This window comes from Cupressus sempervirens, chromosome 5 (assembly GCF_028749045.1).
Source record: "Cupressus sempervirens isolate cs-2001-9-10 chromosome 5, ASM2874904v1, whole genome shotgun sequence".
NCBI classification, from domain to species: domain Eukaryota; kingdom Viridiplantae; phylum Streptophyta; class Pinopsida; order Cupressales; family Cupressaceae; genus Cupressus; species Cupressus sempervirens.
In genome coordinates, this window is record NC_143122.1 from 299932783 (window position 1) to 299956360 (window position 23578).

Below are 23578 nucleotides of genomic sequence, written 5' to 3' on the forward strand. Positions count from 1 at the left end.
GTTTTACATTGATGTTTATTTTTGTCAATTGTAAAATGTTATTTCTTTAAGTTTACACTATGTTTTACTAGCTACTATTTTACAATCTTGCTTTAATACTACCCCTCAAACTTACTAGAGATTTTGGTAGTTTGAATAAATTAATCAACAATTTATTTTTTAAAATTAAATATTTCAACTTGTAATTGAATTGGTAGAAATCGGTAATTCATTCATATAATATAATTTATATTGTTATTTATATCCCTATCTATTTTCCTTAACAAGTTCAAATATAGAGTTAAATGTTTTATATTCTTATTTTAAATATATTTATTATTAGTTTTACATTGATGTTTATTCTTATAATTTGTAAAATGTTATTCAAATATAGTATTTTAATCAAATATAGAGTTAAATGTTTTATATTTCTTATTTTAAATACATTTATTATTTAAGATAGTTTATGGAGAATAAGTCGTATGAATTTATTATTAATTTTACATTGATGTTTATATATATATATCTTATTAGTTTTACATTGATGTTTATTTTTGACAATTGTAAAATGTTATTTTTTGAAAGTTTACACTATGTTTTACAATTTTGCTCAATTTTTTATTATTATTATTAATACTACTCCTCAAACTTACTACATATTTTGGTACTTTGATTTAAGTAATCAACATTTTTTTTAAACATTAAATATTTTAACTTATAATTGAATTGGTCGAAATGAGTAGTTCATTCATATAATATAATTTTTATCGTTATTTATATATTTCTTAAAATAATAAAATAATTAATATTTTTCAAATTCTCTTCAACTCTCTCTATTATTCTACCTTTACTTGTCCTTATAATAACATATTCTTTTAGCTCTCTCTTCGTATAACATTATATCCCATGGGCCATAGGCATCCTTGATATCAACACTAGCTTAGTTGTATATATACAGAAAAATGTTATGAACGTTTCCATTTTGAAAGACACTTCAACATTTTACATTAGTTTCTCACTAAACACAAAAACCTAATCTTGAGCCATAAGTTTCGGCACCGGCTACGGTGCAACATATTTGCACCGGTCGGGCCCCTCCTCCATCCTTCCTCCGACGACTCCATCCTGACTTTGCAGGCGCAGGTACAAACAGGTAGGCGCAAGTACAAACGTCTCTTCTACTGCATCGTATGTTATCTGACGCCGCCCTCCGCCATCTCCTCCGCCATCCAGCTTGTCCAACAAGCAATAGGATATCCCGCCAGCTTTTTACAATTAATATCAACCAAACTCATAAATGTTCGTCCCGCCATTTTTCGTGTAGTCTGTATCAACAGAGCCGAAGTCATTTTCCTATCATATTTGTTGGGTGAATTTTCGTCTGTCTCGCTGTTGCTGAGTTTTGGCGTCATCGTTCTCGTCGTTGGGTGCCATTTTAGCGCTTGTTGCTGGGTTCTTTGCATTCATAGGTAAGTCTTTGTTCATTTAAATTTTCATTCCCTTTGTTTGTCTGAATTTGGTACATGGAAGTTCTACATTTAGTGTGAAAGGTGAAAGAAATTTCAAAGTTTTCCTTGTTACCAAGTGTTACGATTCGAATTTTTGCAACTACATATATGTTTTGAGACTTTGGATTTCTTTGTTTTATAGATAAAAAGTAAAAGGGCCTGCGAATCATTTATCATATACTGTTACCTCGTATTGTGCTGAATGTTGTTTAGGAAATTGGAAAAATGGGTATTTTTGTATTAAAGAAATGAAGAAAACATTACATTTCAGAGAAAAACATCATAGTTTATTAACATCTATCATGTGAAACAAAAATAAAATAGAAATATTTGTACATAAAAAATACAATAAATTACTATAAAGTAATATTTGTGCATAAAAAATTCAATACTCATTAAAAAAATTATCAAGTAAAATCAAATTTTTATAGTACATTTATTTAAACTTTTTTACTCTTCTCTTATTTGTATAAATAATTATAATTATAAACTTTTATTATTTTTAAAGGTAAAAAATATTGTGGAGGATTCTTCTATTTAATTTTGTGAGATGTTATTTTAATTAATTTATTTATTTTTAATATATACATTGTAAATAAGATTAAATAGTTTTTATAATTTTAACTTATATAAATATTAAAAAAGAGAAAATTAATTTATATAATTTTATATCTATTTATTTTATAATTTTTATAAGTGAGATTTCTATAATTAGATTTATTTTCTATAATTGTTACAATTTTGATTTTTAGTCTCTCTTGATGAATTAGAATTAAGTTCTAATATAATTTTTTAACTTAACAAGAAGAAGTGTGAAGAGTGAAGAAAAAGAAGACTATTACAAAATTATTACTATACAATATATGTCTGAAATACATTAAATTAGTAAAACCTTCTTTGTTGAATAATTTATAAAGATAATGTGGAAAATAATAGAATTGATAATATTATAAAAGATAGCATAAGCATTAAATAAATTCACTCAAATAAAAATTATTTTAATTTCAAACAATAAATGCTCATTTTAATTAAACAAAGAAATGTGTTGTTTCTAAATTCCTTTAAAAGAAGACTATTACAAGATTATTAATATACAATATATGTCTAAAATACATTAAAATAGTAAAAACATCTTTGTTGAATAATTTATAAAGATAATCTAGAAAATAATAGAATTGATAAAATAATTAAAGATAGCATAAACATTAAATAAATTCACTTAAATAAAAATTATTTTAATTTCAAATAATAAATGCTCATTTTAATTAAACAAAGAAATGTGTTGTTTCTGAATTCATTTAAATTAAATATAAAAAGATAAAATAGTTTTATCAAATTATGTAAATAAAATAATTAAATTAAATCAAATAATTGTTGTGGATACTTTAGGCATCTTAAACAAAAGTGTCACCTGAATAGTAATATCAAGTCAAAACTTTCTTAACATAATACAACAAGGCTTCGGAGGATTGAGTCAAGATTTAGATGTAATTTTATATATTTAATGGTTATTAATAATTTATGATTGTTGATTTTTATAGTTTTTTTTTCCTATTTTTCAAATAATAAAATAAATGAACTTTATAAATAAAAGTTCAATTTGCATAATAAAACAGAGATAAAATAATCTTATTTAATATTTATAAATTTGATTTCATATATAACATCATTTTAGTCTTATAAGAAATAATAATTGATTTCATTAGTTTTAGTTTAAAAATAAAATTACTAAATAATATAAATAGCCAAAAAAAATTTATTTTTAGTAAATAAGATATTAAAAAAATTTGATAGATTTATAAAAAATTAAAATTATTTAGATTTAAAAAATTAATACATTTATCAAAAAATTTAATTACATATAATATTACTTTAGTATAAAAGAAATAATAATTAATTTTATTAGTTTTGATTTAAAAATATAATTGTAAAATAATATGCTTTTAGCTTAGGTGAATGTTTTAAAAAATAAAATTATGGAACAAACAAATTGGAAAATCATAGAGAAAGAAAGTTTGGAAAAGATATTAAATATATATTTTAATTTTCTTTTTAAATGATGAGCGAACGAGGTAGTTTGTCAGTACCTGTTGAACGGACTGAGGAGTGCGTACAATAAAGACTGACACTGACACTATTCATGCCCATGGGATGGGATGCCATGCAAATGGTGAAGGCTGCCAATGCAAATAGGTTGCACCGTAGCCAAAGCCAGCTAGAAGTTGTCTTGCCCAATGAAAATTTTAGATTTCAACATTTTCAAGAAAATTTAGTCTTTATTTTCTAGCAGACACCACTAGACATTACAATTTGTGCAAAATATTCACTGTTTCTGAGGTAAACAAATGCTCAAATATGAGGCAAAAACAATAGTCTCACCTATAGATAGGCAGGATGAATAATATCACCTTTTACCTAAACAATAAGATGATGTAATATACGTCCAGAGATTTCCAAGTGTGAATATTCGCCTGCCGAATAAAAGAGCTTCAAATAGAAATTTTGCAGTCTCAAAAACAAAAATTTGCAAAAGTACCCTTACTTTTGCAAAACTGGAAGAAATTATTATTATTACATGGGGACCAAAAACTATTAATGTCTCTTGTTTAAAGCTAAAAACATTAGAGGAAAAATGAAATGTCTCTTTCCTCCTCATTCAATAGGAATTTAGTTTTTCTTAGATATTGATCAAACTGTTTTAGATATCGTTTTAGATATTTTTATTATACAATAATTAATATATATAAATTAATATAATATATTTTATTATCATTTATAATTTAATAAGAATGCATATGTAATAAAATAAATTTTATAACTAATAGAATATAATAAAGTTAATTTTTTATCTTCAATATTTTACTTTTTAACTTTCTGAAACATAAAAAATATAATATCCTAATTAAGTATAATTATATTAAAATATATATTTATTAAAGCACTTGATGATAATAAATTGAATTATTTTTTCATTCTTTTTCTTGTTGATAATATTTAATTATGTCCATAATCTAAAGTCTTTCAACTAATAATAAAACAATTTAAAGAACAATTTGTAATTAAACTAGGGGAAGAGTACCAAGAGCTACTATAGTAATTTTGAATCCTAAGCTACTTAATGATGCAATAGATTTTGACCATTTGCTTAGTCTCATATTTAACTCAAGTTGTTGATAAGTGATCTCTGAACTTATCTATCATGAGATTCTGGCTTGATCTCTAATTCAAAAACTTTAATGTAAATTAGAATGACACGTTTCAAAATTTAAAAATTGTAATGATTTTCTTTGTCACACTTATAGGTACATGACATTGTAAACATAATTCTTTTTTGAGTTACTTATATATATATATATATATATATATATATATATATATATATATATATATATATATGCACAAAAAATGTACCTTACCTACTACATGTTTTTTTAATGCACAACTTTTGATTTGACAACTTTGTATATAACTTAATTACTAATAACTATTGATTTAGCTTTTAGATGAATTTTGTGGAATCCTTCATGCGTGCAAATGTTAAAAGTGGTAATAATGCTATTTGAATTGTATTTTATATCGTTCTATTATCCACTTACTTTGAAGCCAAAATAAGTGGTACAATTGATCCAATACTTACATAAATGTCACATGCTCTATTTTATAAGAAAATAGATTATTTTACATTTATATTAAATAAAAAACCCCTCATCTTATAATTTTTATAGAGTTTTACACCGAGAGTGGGTCACACCTTTTCATTTAATTTTCTCTAATTTGGAAATGCCTCTTGGCTTTGGTATATATATTGCATATCTTGTGTTTCCTTGTTTTGCTTGTTGCTTTGTTCGTTGCGAGTGAGCGTTCAAGCATAAACGAAAGGTACAACAAAAAAAATGCGTTGCAAGGATTACTAGGTATTTTGTGGGATCTCTATAACATTTTGATTTGGAACTAAAATGAACATCTTATGTGTTTGGCTTGAGTGTTTTTACATGCTTTCATAGATTCACACTTCATTTGGTGCTTTAAAATTGGATCTAGATTTGCTTTCACGCATATATGTTTCACATAGTAATTAGGCCCTATGAACACTATTTGGGAGATCTTGAGAGATTGAGCTTCATTCGTTTTCTTTCCATGTGAAGCTCCTCTTGACGATGGATCCCCTTATAGGTAGGGAAGGATATTTGTCATTGTCTCACTATTCTGCTTGGGTTTGTCCTCAACATCCATTAGTACTTTCTCTTTTGAGACTAGTGGTGTTTGTTGTTGGATTTTTCAAAAAGTTAGTGAGGTGATTTCAAATTAGCGTGTCAAAAAATTTTGTTTGCTATGTTTGGGTAAGGTGAAGAGGCTAGAGGAGTATGCTCTGTTCCCTTTTGGGCACATCAGAAACTTGGAACCTTTGAATCCAAACCAAGTCTCCATGTGGTACAACTTTGTGAGTCTTCCTTGATTAGAGAAGGTTAAACCATAGTGGGCATTCCCTTTATTGGGTCAACCACGTGGATGGTACCTCAAGCGGTAATAGCCATTTTTGACGTGGTAGTAGCAACCGCTATATAAATGTCCTTGTGGGGGAAATCCTCACGGGTGTAGTATTTTGTTGGGTTGTCGGATCTCCTCAGTATCTTCGATTGATTAAATTCTCAGAATATGTCAAAACCCTGGTACGCCAGGATTGGATTTTGCCCACTCTCGATTGCAAAAGCTGCAGAGTTGACCATTACTAAGAACCTTAGTGCTGCCAAATTTTCTTTTCTAAGACTATGTGCGTGATTGAAAAATATTTTGAGAACATACACAGTAGTGGTTTTAGGGATTAGATTCATACTACGACACTATTTTTGTTCATGTGCAAGGTTGCTTTGTCCCTTGCCCATTGCTTGTAGATGTTTGCTTGAAATCCCTGATTGTTGTTCTATGTGCCTGATTATTATTTATAAATCTGAAATTGATCTTAGTTGGTTAAAAAAGGACAATTCATCAATCATCATTTGGACTCTAGGGTAACCGTGTTTTTGTTATTCCTGAGTTTATTTGACCATTGTGCACCTAATCTTGAGTGTCTAAAATTGTTGTCACTTTCAATCTTTGCATCATAGCTATCTTTGAGTTAGTAAGTGAAGAAAGTTATCTCATATCAATTTATCTCATATTATTACATTTTATTATAGAACATTATAACTCTTGGATAATTCCACAATTGTGAGACCAACAATGGCATATTGTGTTAACCAATCATGAGACTTATATTGGCACATTATGTCTTTTTAAGCAAGACATGTTATGTTGGTGTTTGAAAACGTTACCCATTTCCAATTATCCTGATGAGAATATGACACATCTAGGGGCAGCTAACTCCCATTATCAACACATCCATTATATTTCTCTCTTGGATTTCCTTTTAGCAAACCCATTCGATTTTATTTTTTTTGATCAATATCATGTTTGTCTCTCAAACTATGTATATTTCCATCTTGACATATATAGGAGTAATTTTTTCAATCCAATCATTGTAATGGAGATACTTGAATTGGTAATTTCATTCTAAGATGTGCCTTCATGGATCCAACTGGTCCAGTTATCGCAAATCTGGTGAATTTAGCTGGGACCCAAAGTGGGTCTGGCTAAAAAAATTTCGTTTCCAAACCACTAATATGGAAAACTGGTCCATTGATTATCTCGAGCTTACTGGAATCCATTTTAACCACTGATTTACCATTAAAAACTTATTTCAATTATTTCCGCACCATTGTGAAAACTTTTTCAGGAGGCCTGTTGCTCGACTTTAAAAAAATTGACATAAACACCTGATCAAGCTCTGAAACTCAGGATCTCTGTTCTCTCTAACATGTTCAATAGGCCTGCCAGATCTCGTTGCATGACGACATCAAGGTCACAAGATATTGACCTTCGAAGTTGCCAACTTAAATTCACCTGCAGATAAACATGTTAGAAAACTGGAAAGTGCGTTTGGAAATGGCCTGGAAAACTGGACATATGGGCACTTGGGGATCTGGAATCTAGGGCATGAGTACATTTTCATGAGGAGAATATGATTATATGATTTGGGCTCATGATGGATCACAAGGAAAATTTGGCGAGCATCTGAAGTTGGCTACTTGGATTTTGCAAATTGGGAACAATGACAGAAAGCAATTTTTGCAAATGGAATTGGCTTGGAAAAGTGTGCAGACGAATTCGTCAAGACATAAAAATTGACACACCTGGAGTATTTTCAGTATAGAACATAGGGAAACCAACCATTTGATCTCACCTATCACAGATCAGGAGATATGACATCATGAATAGGGGTTCCAATCAATCTATAAATACTGACACCAGTAAAACTTTAGAAATTCCGTTTGGAATCGCGTTTGAAAACTGATCAAACGGATTCGTCAAGAGCTAAATTTGAAACATGACAGGTCTCTAACGTCTACAATGCAATGCAAAAGAAATTTTAACATTTGGGGCAACTGGTCAAAAGTTACAACACGTCAAACATGGCTTCCCAGAATTTTGAATATTTTGCAAATGTGTGAAAACAGTAAACTACCAAATTTGAGGGATTCAAAACCTAGTCAAACGAACTCAAAACGACTCAAAATTTGAAACATAGGCTCTCAGGTATGGACACTAGATATTTCCAAAGTGGTGAATCATGATGTAATTCTAGGTGTGAGATATTCAATCACAAACACAACCTCCTGTCGCTGTTTGACACTTAGGTGAAAAAGCAAGATTGACAATTTCTGAAAGCAAGACTTCGCCAAATGACTCAGAATGATGATTTAACTTCATAGAACACTTAGACAAGTTGAAAATAGGGTGTTAGAAACATTAAACACCTTTTAGGCTTCAGACTGGCAGTCAGGTACATAGGTATCAAAAAACTTTCATAGGGCTTAATTTCTCAACAGTGCTCAAAATCAGGGCTACAATTTTGAGCGCCAACATGTTATTCACTGGAAGCAAAGATAAAAGCATGGATGAGTTGATGATTGATAGATTATTAAGGCAACATGGGTTTGAAACATTGAGATCTCACATAACTCATGAAGATATTGATGGAACTACTTCAACAAATGATTTTTTTGGAAGAAATCAATACTGCTCTCCATTTCTTGCTCCTCCTAGATTATCACCTAATGGATGATAAAATCAGAGAAGATGAATTGGAAAAGATAACATACTTGGAGAAGAAAATATTGTGTACTTCAGAGATTTTTATCACATATTTGGAGATGTCTTATCATTGATGCCAATACAATTCTTTCCTTTTGTCATTATTCTTGCCTTTCTTGGTCATCTCAAAATTATCCCATTGAGATTACATCCCATGTTAGTTGTACTCAAGTTCATTCAAAATTATTATAAGCTTAAATTAATGTACATACATAACACATTTCTAGTGATCAAAGGAGTACGGTTACCCCGAGATTGTCAAATGAATATAAATCTTATATTGAGTCATTGTTATTGATGGTTGTGGGGTTTCCACAATATGTGAGAACATTATTTGGATCTTGGTTATGAAGTTAATGAATAAGAGGGACACATTTCTGTTAAGAAAAGATGTAATGAACACATTGAAAAGGGTGTGTTCCCTTCGATCACAAAACAATGAAATTGATGCCAAAACTTTAAGTTTATGGCATGTAGAGGAAAAAGACAACTTCTTCTACTATAAAACACCCAATAGTGGAGAAAACTTTCCATTTATTATAGGTTTTCAAACACCATAGATGCGAGAGATGATGGTGAGATATTCACATAACTCTATTATAGCACTGGATTCCACTTTTTCAACAAACAAATATGTTGTGAGTATACCAATTTCAACTATATTAATATATATTGATATCCAACTATACCAATGCCAACTATATTAATATTAATTTCTAACTTTTGGATCCATGCTTGTGCTGAATCTTTTTTTGTACCATCAAATGTTGCTAGTGTCAACCTAGACATCCTATTCTACAGATCCTTTTTGAAAAAATGGTTCGTTTGACTTCCCATTGATCCATTCTTTAAGTTGTGAAACTGGATAAATGGGAGTTGTTGTCTTATTTTTGGATCAATCTTCATATAAGCCTCCATGTTGGCATCAAGATCTCCTTTCACAAGCCTTAGTTCTTTGCCTCCATTACTAAGGACTTTTTTGGGTATGAATGAAGGTTGTGTACGGTGTGTGCCTCCTATCCTTGATAAATTCATTGTTGCCTTCTTTCATTCTCTTTCAAGAGCGCATTGATCTCTTTGAACTAATTAGCCAAATATTGTACAGAATGAGTAGGGGATTGAAATGGGAATTACTAATTAGATTACATGTCCAAGATATTCCAAAAAAAAGAAATCTTTTTTCAATGAATGATCTTAAATGGATACCTATCGGAAATGAAAATATCTAGGAGCTTGACTTATGTGCTGCTATCCCTCTTGGGAGACTTGTTCACTTTATCAAAGGAGAAGGTATATTGCAGGTTGACATCAAGACAACATTTCTACATAAAGCTCATAGAGAGCCCAAATTGGAAAACCCTACTAACGATAGTACCATAATGTATTCAAAGTATGCTTAACATTTTCCATATAATTAAGCATGTCATATATATATATATATATATATATATATATATATATATATATATATATATATATATATATATATATAAAATTTATCATGTTGATTAATATATTGTTTTCTACATGTCCTTAAAAAGATATGAAAGTTTATACAAAAAAGGGGTTGCCAAATGAAAATAATTAGAGCATAATAAAACATGACATATGAAAATACATACAAAGTTTATTCCAAATTTTTTTTAACTATTTCATTTTGACACATGTTGGTATATTTACATCCATGTAGAATTACTAAGATACTTAAGATGTATATAAATTTTACATTCATTCTACTTTCATAAATTTGTACTTCCTTGAAGTAAGAAATGGAATTGAATACCTATGTTTTCATAAAGTTTTTGTTTGATTTAGAATCATCTTGGTTTTTTTTTTAAATTTTCAAATTACATTTACTTTTGTGTACTTCAAAAAATTCATGTATTATAATATAGATTTAATGGTTCCACTATAAAAACTTTTTTACGTATTTTAACAATATTAAGGGTCACTAACAATATTAAAAAAATTCAGGATGGGTAGAAAGAATAAGTGGGAATCACTTATCAAGTTAGATGTGCAAGACATCCCAAATGAAGGAAATCATTTCTCAAGTTGTGAACTTGAATGGACACCTATTGGAGATGATAATAAACAATAAATAGATTGGTGTGCTGCTATCCCTCTTGAGAGGCTCCCTCACTTTGTCAAAGGCGAAGGTTTATTGGATAGTACTGAAACAACATTTGTGCGTAAAAGGATTTTGGAGAGTAATTTGATGGAACCTACTAATCATGCCACAAAGATGTATTCAAGGTTTGTCTGCTTTAATAAATTGATTAAGCATGTCACTTTTTTTTATATCCATTAACTTATATTTTTTCACATGTTTAAACAGTTATCACTGTGCTTTTGGGCCACTAGATAAAAGAAATGCACCAACAAGCAAGGAAAGAAGTCACAATTTTATTCAAAAAAGGGGTTGTCAAACTCATTTTAATGTTAGGGTTATGTATGGTAGACCAGATGTTGCAATAATTATATATAATGAATTTAGTCATCAAGATGCCAATGGTGAATTTTGTCATGGAAAAAATGACCCTTATGGTGATCCAAGGAGTAGTTTTGCACCAAGGTTATCAACTGAATGTAAATCATATATTGAATCCTTACTATTGATGGGCGTAGGGATTGACACAATATGTCAACGACATTACCTAGATTCTAGTCTAACAAAGTTGATGAATAAGAGGGATACTTGTTTGCTAAGAAAGGATGTGTTAAATGCATGGAAAAGAGTGTGTTCCCTACATTCACAGAAAAATGAGGATGATGCAAAAAGTGTATGTTTGTGGCATATAGAGGAGAAAGATAACTTCTTTTTTTATAAAACACCAAAAAATAAAGAAAATATTCCATTTATCATAGGCATCCAAACACCATGGATGCAAGAGATGATGGTGAAACATTCACATGATTCAATTATTGCGATGGACTCCACATTCTCAACAAACAAATACTGTGTGAGTAGAACAATTTTAATTTTATTTTTTATGGATTTTAATTTAGCCATTAGTTTTATTTGTCTAAAAAATTAATATATTGTTTCTTTTTTCATGTGTAGTATCAACTTTATACTTTGTTTGTATTTAATGAACAAGAAGCTGGTGTACCGGTTGCATGGGCCATATCCTCAAAAAATAAAGTTGAGGATATAAATGAATGGCTAATGGAGATTTATAAAAGAGGGAAACAATATAGAGAAGATTGGCATGTCAACGCATTCATGACAGATGATGCTAGCGCCGAGATTGAAGCAATAAGGTTTTCTCCAACCTTAGTTTATAGTTAGAAGAATGCAAATTTTTAATGTTTAGTTTATACATATATATGTTTTCCAATTTTTAGCATAAACAAGTTTCAATTTAAGAATTATTTTTTTTAGAATACTACTTATGAACTTTGATAATTAATTATCTTGTAGATTATCCTTTAAGTGTCGAGTGTTGTTATGCATCTGGCATGTGTGTAGGGCATGGCTGAAGAATGTGTACAAGTAAGTTAATATTTTATTAGAATATATGAAAAATCACATACATAACATCATAACTCTATATTGTTGTATATAATCCAGATTTGTTAAAAATAAAGATGTTGGAACAAGAATATTTGATAGACTGGGTGAGATAATGTATGCAATGCATGAAAATGAAGATGCCATTACTGATTTGATAATGAAGTTCATAGAGGAATTCAAAGAAGAGAAGGAATTCATTAATTACTTTCAGAATTATTGGTGCCATGATGAGAGTCGCATTGGTACGACCATCAAGATTATCTTTTATATTTTATTATGAATTTATATAATTTAAATTAATTATTCTATATGCTAAGATGTCATGTTTGTTTTTCTAGCGATGTGGGCAAAAAGCTTTCGGAGCTTCCCTCATGCAAATCAAGAAACTAATGCTTCGATAGAGTCATATCACTCCCACATCAAGAGTCAACATCTAAGTGATTGTTCTAGGAAATGCACAAGAAGAATGGATTGGCTCATCTATACACTTCTTCATAGGGTAGAGCCATTCTATAAAAATAAAAGATATTTGCAACAATCTGGATTTTTAACCAACTTCAAAAAGGAAAGATATTACATAACTGCATTAGAAAGATCAAAATTAATACCAGATATTGATTGCTATCAAGATGACCAGCTACCAAACACATATAAAGTTAGAAGTCAAACTATTCCAGCAAAATGGTATTTCGTAAGGAAATTTGGACCAAATTTGCATGTGTGTGATTGTGAATGGGCAAAAAGAGGAAACACATGCAAACATGTGTTGAAGATCTTATATATTATAAAGAGAAACACACATGATAAAGTTGTTGGTAAGTATCATTTAAAATTTAGCATTAATTTATTTACATTTTATTAAAAAAAATCTATGTTAACTATATTAGTCTCATTTAAAATTACAGAAGCTTCTACTCCATTGGTCGTTGATGATGAGGAAGTCATAGGAAGATCGAGTCATGACATTAATGTCATTGGTAATGATCAATATGATCTCTATAGTTAAATATTAAATGATTTTATAATTCTCAACATTAATTACATAATATTTCAATTGTAGATGATTGTATACTTTCTGGAAATCAAGATGTGCTTGAGGTTAACGTTGGTGAAGGTGACAAAACTGGTAAATTTCATAACTATCATTTTTAATGAAATTTCAATATTTATCAGTAATTCTGACTTTGTTATTACATTTGTATTGCAGATAGTTGGAATTTATCTACTACTATCAATGATAAGTTTCAAAAATCTGTTGATTATTTAAATTCATTGCTCGAAAATTTACCAACTAGTGATTATGACAAAGACATCTTTAGTCAATCTGTTGACAAATTTAGAGAAATTCATGCATCTCTTGCTTCATCTTCCAAATTTAAACCAATCCCTGGCTCAGATAACATATCTATGAGACGAATAACACCATGGTTTAGTCCAAGTAAAATGAAAAAAAGTCATTCCATTCACAAAAAGCGTAAATCCCTCTCTAGAAACTTAAATAGTAGAGTTGAGGAGAATGAAAATTTCCAGTTCCCCTCTATAGGATGCAAAAAGAAAAAAAAAAAGAAAAAGGTCATAAATCGCTCAAATATAGCTATTCAAGAAGAAAGAGATATTATCAGGCAACAAGGTGAGTGTATTTTTAAGAAAAAGTATTTTTATAATTACATAGCAATAATTCTTATTTTCATTTCATGTATTAATCATATTTCATTGTAGGTTTGGGTGATCGAGAAAGTATTCCATAGCGTCAATTACCTTTCTCCATTGATCTAAACCATACAACAATTGGTGAAGTGAAGTTTCCAAATGGTAAGCTTTTAGCTATTAAGTGTCTTTGTTACTTTTATAATAAAATACTTGGTTCATAGTTCTAACCACTTCTGTATGTACAAGATACAATTATTAGAGATCAACCGTCAATGATCAATACTATCCCTATCCATACCTTTGAACAAGTTATTGTAGGTAGATAGTAATTTTAATATTGTTTAGATTATGTACATAAATTAATTTTATACTTGAACATTTTATATAAGTTAAAATGTTAAATATAAGTTTTTTATGTAGATTTGGATGATCAACAAGATGCTCAACAACTTACGTTGCCCTTCTCTATTGATCTTAACCAAACATTAACAACAATGGATGTGATAGATACTAGTCAAGGTAATGACATTATATAAATCAATGAATTATGAGTCTTTAGTTTGTAAATTTATTTTGCCAAAGTTTACATACTAAATGTTCATATTATTGCAGGATTAGATGATGAACAGAAAAATCAAGAATACATGCAACTAGATTCCATTGAATCTAATCAGGCATCAACAAAAAATGATGCAATAGAAGCTAGATATGGTAATGAAGTTATGAAATAAACATAATTATGAGTATTAAATTGACAACTATATTTTAAATTTATTGATGATATATATTAAATGTTAGTGCTTTTTTTGAATTAGATGATCAACAAAAAATTCAAAAAAGCATGCAACCATATTTTATTGATCTTAATCAAACAATAGCAAGAACGAACACAATGCAAAGTAGAGATGGTAAGGAAAATACGAAATGAACTTCAATCAATTGTGTCTTTAGTTTGAAAATGAATTTTATTATTAACACAATATATTTGCAAGTGTTGATGATGTTTATATGGAGGATGGTGATCAACACTTTTTTGCAAATTTATCGAAGTGATAAAATGGTTCCAATTAGAAGAGAGGTCAGTATAAGTCAAGACTAAGAGCTTCACTATGAAAGATTTTCAAAACATATTGTATTATTTTATCATCCAAATATTACATCCTTGATTTTGTGCTTTTACAAGGGATTTGATTTTGTCTCGTAGTGAAAGCATTATGATGCTTTGAGTTATATTTTGGTAAAATAGTTGTTCATCATCTTCATATATTTATGTTGTCTTGAACTTTCCATGTGTTATTTGATTAAAGTTAGCATGTAACGTTTGATCCAACTTTAGTATTGCAATAACACAAATGTTGAAATAACATATGTGTATGGTTATGAATAACATGGTCAAATTAAGCAATTTTTTTGTAACATTTTATGTGGTTAAGAATCATGTAATTTTTCTCATTCTTACTTAGAAGAAAATAAGATGACAAGATATAGAATATATAAAATGAAACGATTAAGTAGATTAACTATCTAAGAAATTATATTCAACATGGTTGTCTTATGAATTATTTTGTACAAAAAATTGATACTTGATAAGTAGGAGATCATTTCCATGGATGAAACTCCATAATTAAGCGCACTCAAGCTGGAGTAGTACTATGATGGGTGACCTCTCAGAAAGTCTTGGTGCTTCACCCTTGTGAGCATCACCTAGATCCAATGAGTGCTAAGTGTTACATTTATACTCATGAGAGATGGATTCATGTTGAATCACTACTCATGAAACATGGGTCAATGAGTTTGACTCAAAATCACACACTTAAATCTTGAGAGGAATATCACAAATTGATACTTGCTTAGTTTGTTGTCATTAAATAAGTTTAATAAATAAATGAGGAACTATTAATGTTACATGACAATGGAGACAACACATAAACATCTATGTTAAAAAATAAACAAATTTGAAAACATATGTATTTTTATGTTGTATTTATAAAAGAAATAAAATATTGTTAAATTTAATTTATTTATTTATTATAGTTATTAATTTTAAACTATTTCATTTCAATTTTTAAATTTTTTTTTTCAAAATCAATTAGAAATCTTAAATATGTTAAATATAACTATGCAAAAATATTATTTTATTTTTTAATGTACTAAATTATTAATTGAATTTCATAATATAATTAATATAATAATCAATTGATTTAATCTTATCTTTCAAGCAACTAATTTTTCTTTAAAAAACTTATTACTTCTATAAGATAAACGACATTTATTTTATTTCTATATTACAATATATTTAAAACAAAAAAATTAATTGCATAAGTTTTGTCATTTATGAGTTTGGTTGATATTAATTGCAAAAAGCTGGCGGGATATCCTATTGCTTGTTGGACAAGCTGGATGGCGGAGGGCGGCGTCGGATAACATACGGCGCAGTAGAAGAGACGTTTGTACTTGCGCCTGCCCGTTTGTACCTGCGCCTGCAAAGTCCAAATGGAGTCGTCGGAGGAAGGATGGAGGAGGGGCCCAGCCGGTGCAAATATGTTGCACCGTAGCCGGTGCCATAAGTTTCCATCGGTAAAACACAGAGGCATTGACAAGATAGAGATCACTGCAAAAGCTACTTCAGTCAACCATAAAAACATGAAGACAGGAACTTTGGCAGAGACGCCCTTTCTTTTAAAACACTTCACAATTTTAATTATAATAATAATTAGTAGTTTCATGATGAGCCACTTCCAAACCATAATTTTAAATAGATAAGCATCCGTTTTCCTTTTCTAAAGTCTCTCATGATGAGTCAGGAGGTACTCATCTTTAAAATTACCCAACAATTATGTAAAAAATTGAATCTATTTGATAAATGTCCTTGATCCAATATAGCTACGACTCCTGATTTCTAAATTATGTCGCATAATAAAAATTCTAAATACGGCCTACAGCCAGGGCCCCTTTTCCAAAATTGTTGGAAAGGTCGCTAAAACGTCACTGATGACGGAAGATAACATTTTTAAATAGTTAATACGTGTCCTAAGCTTGTTTATTGTCTTCGGACAAAGAGCAGCAACTTAGGGGGCATAACTTGATTAAAATAAGCTGACTAAGAAAACTTTTAATGGATGTGATAGCTGTCGAATCCACTTGCAGATTGTCACCTTTACTTTCATCCAATTTTATCAAATACCACCTCATTCTGCCGTATGCTAAATTGCAATTATAATATATAGATGTTTAAAGTAAAATAATACAAATGTTTTTTTAATGTATGAGGTTCTTTATTGACATATTTATATAATGCAGTGATATTAGGAGGGGAACAGTTGTCTTGCCTATAAATTGCATGAATGCATCCACATTGTGCATATATTATATCTTAAGGGGAAGAAGTGAGGGATATCCACTTTGTTATTAATCATTTTCATCATGGACAATAGAATACCTAAAATTAAATATTAATGTTTTTTTTCCTTATAAAAGGAATCATTTAGCTCTTAGTTGCTATATCATAATAATAATAACAACATCATGATTCCTATAATTGAGTTACAAGAATGATATAATATAGGAAAGATGGTCTCTTTTATGTGATATTGTCAACTTTTGCAAAGTTTTTTCTATAACATATTTATTGGAGTGAATATTTTCTTTCTTTTTTATAATTAAATAATTATTATCAATTGAATATCATGAAAATGAAATAAAATAGTAAAAAGAAATATATGATTTGGATAGTCTATGTTATGAATTATTAAGTTTAAACATTTATTTTATATAAAATTATTTATCAATTATAAAATAAATCAGTAAGAGGTATTCTTTTGCAATTTGTGAAGTTGTGACATTTTTATTATGATTCAAATGTGTAGGTTTTGAGTCAAACTCATTAACCTATATTTCATGAGTGATAGTTCACATAAACCCATATGTCTTAGAATGAATGGATCTCTTGGTATTTATTGCATATAAATGATGCTCATTGCATCTAAATGGTACTCATTGCATCTAAATGGTGAAACAAAAGACTTTACTGGAAGTTCCCTATCCCAATGCTACTGTGTAACATGCTTAACCATAAAATTTCTTCAAAATCAAATTCACTCAACGTACTACGTAATTTACAAAATAACAAAACTTAAAACTCAAATTTGTTTCTACTCTAGCATAGAGATAACCCATATAAGAAAAAATGCTAACACATATTTGATAGCTTGAACTTTTCAATTTCTATTTGGAACTGAGAATTGTTATACACATTTGTCTATTATAACCTTTACAACTTACAAAGTGGATAAGTAAGAGTTATTTACTATAATGAATAAAATTGTTGTATTCTTATCAAATTCTATGTCTACTTTTTGAGTCAAACTCATTGCCCATATTTTATGATCAAATGATTCACACAAACCTACCTTGAAGAGGCTAAAAAGGCTTAATATTCATTTCATCTAAGTAATGTTCAAAGGATAAAGCATCTATTCAAAAACTTTCTCTCTTAAAGTACATATTTAATTTGCTCATTCGTTTGTTATTTTGTTTCTTTCATGTTTCCTGCTTTCATTGTCGTTTCATTGAAAACAAATTTAAATTATATATAATTTTGTACAAGCTCTTTTCACATATAAGTAATGAGAATAACTAAACAATAAGAAATCTTGGGCCTCAACCCCACCTTCCTTTGACCTACTCCCCACATTTACAAAACTTTGTTATTATAATTCTTTTCCTATTTGTTATTCTTGAAGCATATGTTTAAGGAGATTGTTGTTTATTTGTTGTTTTAATTCATTAATGTTCCTCTTTTTCATTCCTAGTTTCATTAAAAACAATCTTAAGCCATATAGACCTACTTCTTATCGAATACCTACTTCTATTTATTCAATCATTCTCATAGTATGAGACTCACCCATAGTAATTGCTTACATAGAAAGTGCCTCTATTTTATTTATAGCAATCTCATAAAGAATCAAATGATTCATTTTAAAGTTGTTTACCATTAGAATCACTTTTTAGTTTATTCAACTTAAAGGTATAATTTTTTAACTATCTATAAGATTTGGACGAGTTGTTTTTGAATCGTGTAATAATTTTTTACATCAATGTTTAGGATAACACACTCCATCATCAAATGAAGAATGAGTGAAGTATTTAATATATTAATTTTTTGAATTAAATTGTGCATTTTTTTTATTATTATCAATGTGTCTTTGGTCTACTGGTGAAGTTGAATGGTTCTAAATGAGTCCCCAGAAGATCAAGTCTTGTTGAGAGGATGACTCCAACATCATAAAGAATAAGACCGAGATACTGCACCAAATCAGAATATGTTGCTAACAATAATTAATATGTTAACAGATATGTTAGCTAATTGTTAAGGTGCAAATATATTGTTATGTAGAAAGTGTCCTTGACTCTTAGCTAAAGAAACCTTTAAAGATAATCCTAGATCATGACACCCATCAAACACCACTCACATCACAAAATCCCAATTTCTCTCCAAAGATGAAACAATCTAATATGGGGAGGAGAGGGGAGCAAGCATGTTAACCCACATGAGAGAATGGGGACCAACCTCGGCGGCTCTGAGACCGTTGCCGTGAAGAGGCAGGGCAGCCATACCCAATTACAATAATGTAAAAAGGATGAGACATATCGCATATCCTCTGCAGCTTCGTCTGCCCATTGCCCATTATGCCACCGGCACCAATATTATTTTACAGCCCATTTGCCAGTGGGGCTTCCCGAGAGAGGTCAGAGCGGGACCTGAGCATGTGACTTTCCTCCATCCCGATTCTCCCATTCTCTCGGCTTTTGAAGCCCCTCCCATCCCCATTCAATTATACATGAGCCCACAAAGGCAAAGGGACCACCGCCAGCATACCATTTCTGTACAAAATATCTTCTATTTTCTTCTCTTCTCTTCTCTAGGACAACTATATACGGTCTCTTCTGCCCCCCAATCGCCCATATTTGGCGGTATAGGCAGACAAATCCCCTGCCATTTCCTCCAGTACCTCAATTGGGCGAAGTTTTGGCGGCTGAGAGGGAAAAATCAGCGAGAAAATGAAGATTGAGTGCGATGTGTGCCAGAATGTGGAGGCCTCGGTGTTTTGCTGTGCAGATGAAGCGGCTCTTTGTGTGACTTGCGATTCGAAAGTGCACGATGCGAACAAGCTTGCCAGTAAACATCCTCGCCTTTCTCTCCTCCATTCTGAAAAGGATTTCCCGCGCTGTGACATTTGTCAGGTATTTGAAAACCTAAAAGTATATTATATGAATGACAATAGTTTCATCTTGTGATTTTCTTCTTCTTCCCATCAAGATTTAAATTTCATTGAAAATGTAGTTCCTCATTTATAATCTAAATGATTCACAGCTCCAAATCAAATTTGAAAAACCGTTGACGTGAAAAGGGACATATTCGTTGTTTCCTGAAAGACCCAGGTCCTCCAGTTGATCTGTTAGGCCCTAATAGTTGTCGTAGATCTTCTATTTTGTGAATTTATGCATGGGTTATGGGAAAAATGTTGAGGACAGATTCATTTGAGTTTTGTTAATCCTCTGTTTTAGGAAGTAATACATTAGTTTTATAGAAATGTTTAGGACATTCATATGAATTTTGTAAATCTTTTGTTTTATGAAAGACCCAAGTCCTCCAGTTGATCTGTTAGGCCCCAACTGTTGTCGTAAATCTTCTGTAATGTGAACTTGTACATAGGTTTTGAGAAAAATGTTTAGGACAAACTCATATGAGTTTTGTTTATCTTATGTTTTGGGAATTAATACATGGGTTTTACAGAAATATTTAGGACATTCATGTGAATTTTGCAAATCGTCTGTTTTATGAATTAGGTTATAAAAATGTTTAGGACAGATTCATATGAACTTTGTAAATCTCCTGTTTCATGAATACACGCGTTTTACATAAATGTATAGATCACATTCATGTGGTTTTGGTAAATCTTCTGTTTTATGAATTGATTCATGGGTTTTATACGAATTTTAAGGACAAATTCATATGAATTTGACCTGTGATTTATAGGAAAAGAGGGCGTTTTTCTTCTGCCGAGAGGATCGTGCGCTCCTTTGCAGGGACTGTGATTTCTCGGTACATTCCGCGAATGATTTGACTGCCAAGCATACGAGGCTTTTGGTTCCTGGTCTGAGAGTTTCTCTACAGCCATTGCCAGTTGATACATCGCCTTCAGCAGTGAGTCCTGATTGCTCTATTAACCAGGAGAAGGAGGTGAACTTGAAGAACAATGGAAATGAGATGAACAAGAAACTGAAGACCAATCCACTGACCGATCTGCCGGTATTTTCTCCTGTATGTTCAGAAGCGGGGGAGGGCAATGGAGATATTTCGCAGTTTCTGAATGAGGTGGAGGAATTCCTGACTTCTTCCCCTGAACCTCTGGACTGGTTTGCCGTTGGAAATCCATCTAAGGTAATCCCTAAACCAGATATCTCTATGATATCTCTATGGAAAGGGATTAAATTTTCACAATCCATTACGATTATAGTGTTTGGTTTTTGAATCAGATTATGTTATAACTTTGTTTTGCATCTCTTTTCTCTCTTTCATCCTATGATGGATGACATGGTGTGATTAAAAAAATTGATAATAAACCAAACACTACAATCTCTATAAAATTTCAATAGAATTAAAAGTAAAAATTGAAAGATTTAACTGTTTATTGATCCAAGCTCTTTTTCTTCTTCCCAGTTGACTTATACCTTACTCATCTTATTGGTATTCATTTGTTCATTATTCTCAGGAGTGCTTTTCCTAGGTTTTTTTCCAGTTTACTTTTATTTTTAAGTTCAGAGAATAAGCTTCTGGTACTCATATCTTCTTTATCCTTTTCCCTTTTCTTTTTCTTCTTTTGCGACATCAGAAATTGAGGGAGTCTAACAAAAGTAGGGAAAAGAATATTGAGATCAGATAAAATAATGAAAATAAGAATAATATTGTTATATTCAGCTGAGGAGAGTTGTTTGGTCCCGGTTCACCATTTATGAAGAGCATTAACGTAAGTTGACCATCTACATACATTTATTTGCCAGAGACAAAATAGCAGTAACAGATGACCTATTAGAAAACCGTATGCCTTTCCTAATGTTTATTGTCTGATTGACTGATAATAGGTCAGTGAGTATAATTCATATTTTTCTTATTTCTGTTCTGACAATAATGGATCAGAAAGTGTATCATAATGATAAGTTGTGAACTTCTCATTTAGAAGGTCTTGAGTTTGACTCTATTCAAACTTAAATACAATAATAATTAATCTAAACTTCAGCCTATTATTTTTTAAATGAATTTTTGTACTGAAATGGTGCTGTGTTGTATACAGGCGGAGGATATGGGAAAGGCATTTGCTGCAGACTGGGTAGCAGATCTGGGTCTGAGTCTACCAGCAGAAGCTTTTTATGGGGATTCTCTTGCAGAGGTGCCAAACGCTCCTTCACCTTCACAAGCCCAAACATTCACATACTCTTATTCCACCATCATGACCAAACCAAAACAGAAGCCATTCTTCACCAACTTCACCAACTTCACCAATGTAGATGATACATTCCTTGTTCCATCCATCACTTCCACAAAGAGAATGAGACCATCCTGGTAAAACAAAAAAACCACTACCCACTGTAAGAAAAAGATCCATTATTTGTATTCTATCCACAACTACTCATAATGGTACTCTTATCTTCTCTTGCTCTTTCCCATACATACATTGAAACCAGATTGATATTATTGAATCAGTCTGTAACTCGGGCAGAAATGTAAGAATCGTAGCTACAAAAGTTTCTTCCCATATCAAAACTGTAAATCCGTTTGGACTTTGAATTCTGGCGTGCATTTTAGTTGATTCGTTTTTTGATTGTAACTTCTAAACTTGCATTTTACAAAAATCTATATGTAAGATACATGGAGGGGTATCAAGACTGTAAGTCCACATGAATTTTGAAATCTAAATTGCGGATCAAGCATTTCACTCACTTCTTTCTTTTTGACTGTAGTTCTATGTAATCAAAACTGTAAACTCACTTGAATTGACTGTATGGATTGGATAATTTGGATTGCATATGCGAGTGGCATACAAAGAAGATAATTGATTGCACGTTGCACTGTTATCAACTTATCTTGCCTCCAGAATTGTCGGGTAAACTTTAGAATGAGTATAATAATAAATTGGGATTTTACAATACCAACGCAGGATTGGTACAATAATGGCATGTGTGGAGCCTACGCTAGGCTAGCGTGCACTGTATTTTATTATTCTGAGCACTTATCGCAGGCCAACAGAACGATTTGAAGGCATCTGTCGAGCTCTGGGATTTAAAAAAACCAACGTCTAAATCAAGGAGGTGATCAAGAACATAGAATCGAATTTAAAGTGTAAGACAAAATCAAGTGGGAGGATCTTAGCTAGATTTGATTGAACTCTTCATCAGAGTTTATAGCAAAATTAGTCCCACATTTGAGGGAATATTTTCAATTCTATCTTTGTCAATGATTTAGGTGACTGTCCACCGGAGAATCGAAATGTCACACTCTGGCTACATGGAGATATCTGATTTGATGTATTTCTATATTAAAATGAGCCCCTACATGAGGATTGGTATAATACATATATGAAGTATACTAAATGTTTTATATTAAAATAATTGATATTGACAAGAACTTGGTCACTTCTTATAAAAGGTTAAACTAGCACTTGTACTGGAAGGA

The 23578-nt window shown here is 30.6% G+C and overlaps 1 protein-coding gene across 1 annotated transcript; it reads left to right on the forward strand.

Annotated features, from left to right (window-relative positions):
- Positions 1-19382: 19382 nt before the first annotated feature.
- LOC149555768 (B-box zinc finger protein 24-like) lies at positions 19383-22845 on the forward strand. The gene is made up of 3 exons (XM_089829922.1): positions 19383-20088; positions 20885-21289; positions 22200-22845. Exons 1-3 carry the CDS (start codon positions 19906-19908, stop codon positions 22470-22472), a joined length of 861 nt encoding a protein of 286 aa, XP_089686048.1. The 5' UTR covers positions 19383-19905; the 3' UTR covers positions 22473-22845.
- Positions 22846-23578: the final 733 nt, after the last annotated feature.

Bases quoted from the DNA above. Each gene is read 5' to 3' on its own strand.
- LOC149555768 (XM_089829922.1), top strand. From the start codon at position 19,906: ATGAAGATTGAGTGCGATGTGTGCCAGAATGTGGAGGCCTCGGTGTTT. The intron at 20,089-20,884 runs GTATTTGAAAAC...TGTGATTTATAG, and splicing joins CGCGCTGTGACATTTGTCAG to GAAAAGAGGGCGTTTTTCTT. The intron at 21,290-22,199 runs GTAATCCCTAAA...TGTTGTATACAG, and splicing joins CCGTTGGAAATCCATCTAAG to GCGGAGGATATGGGAAAGGC.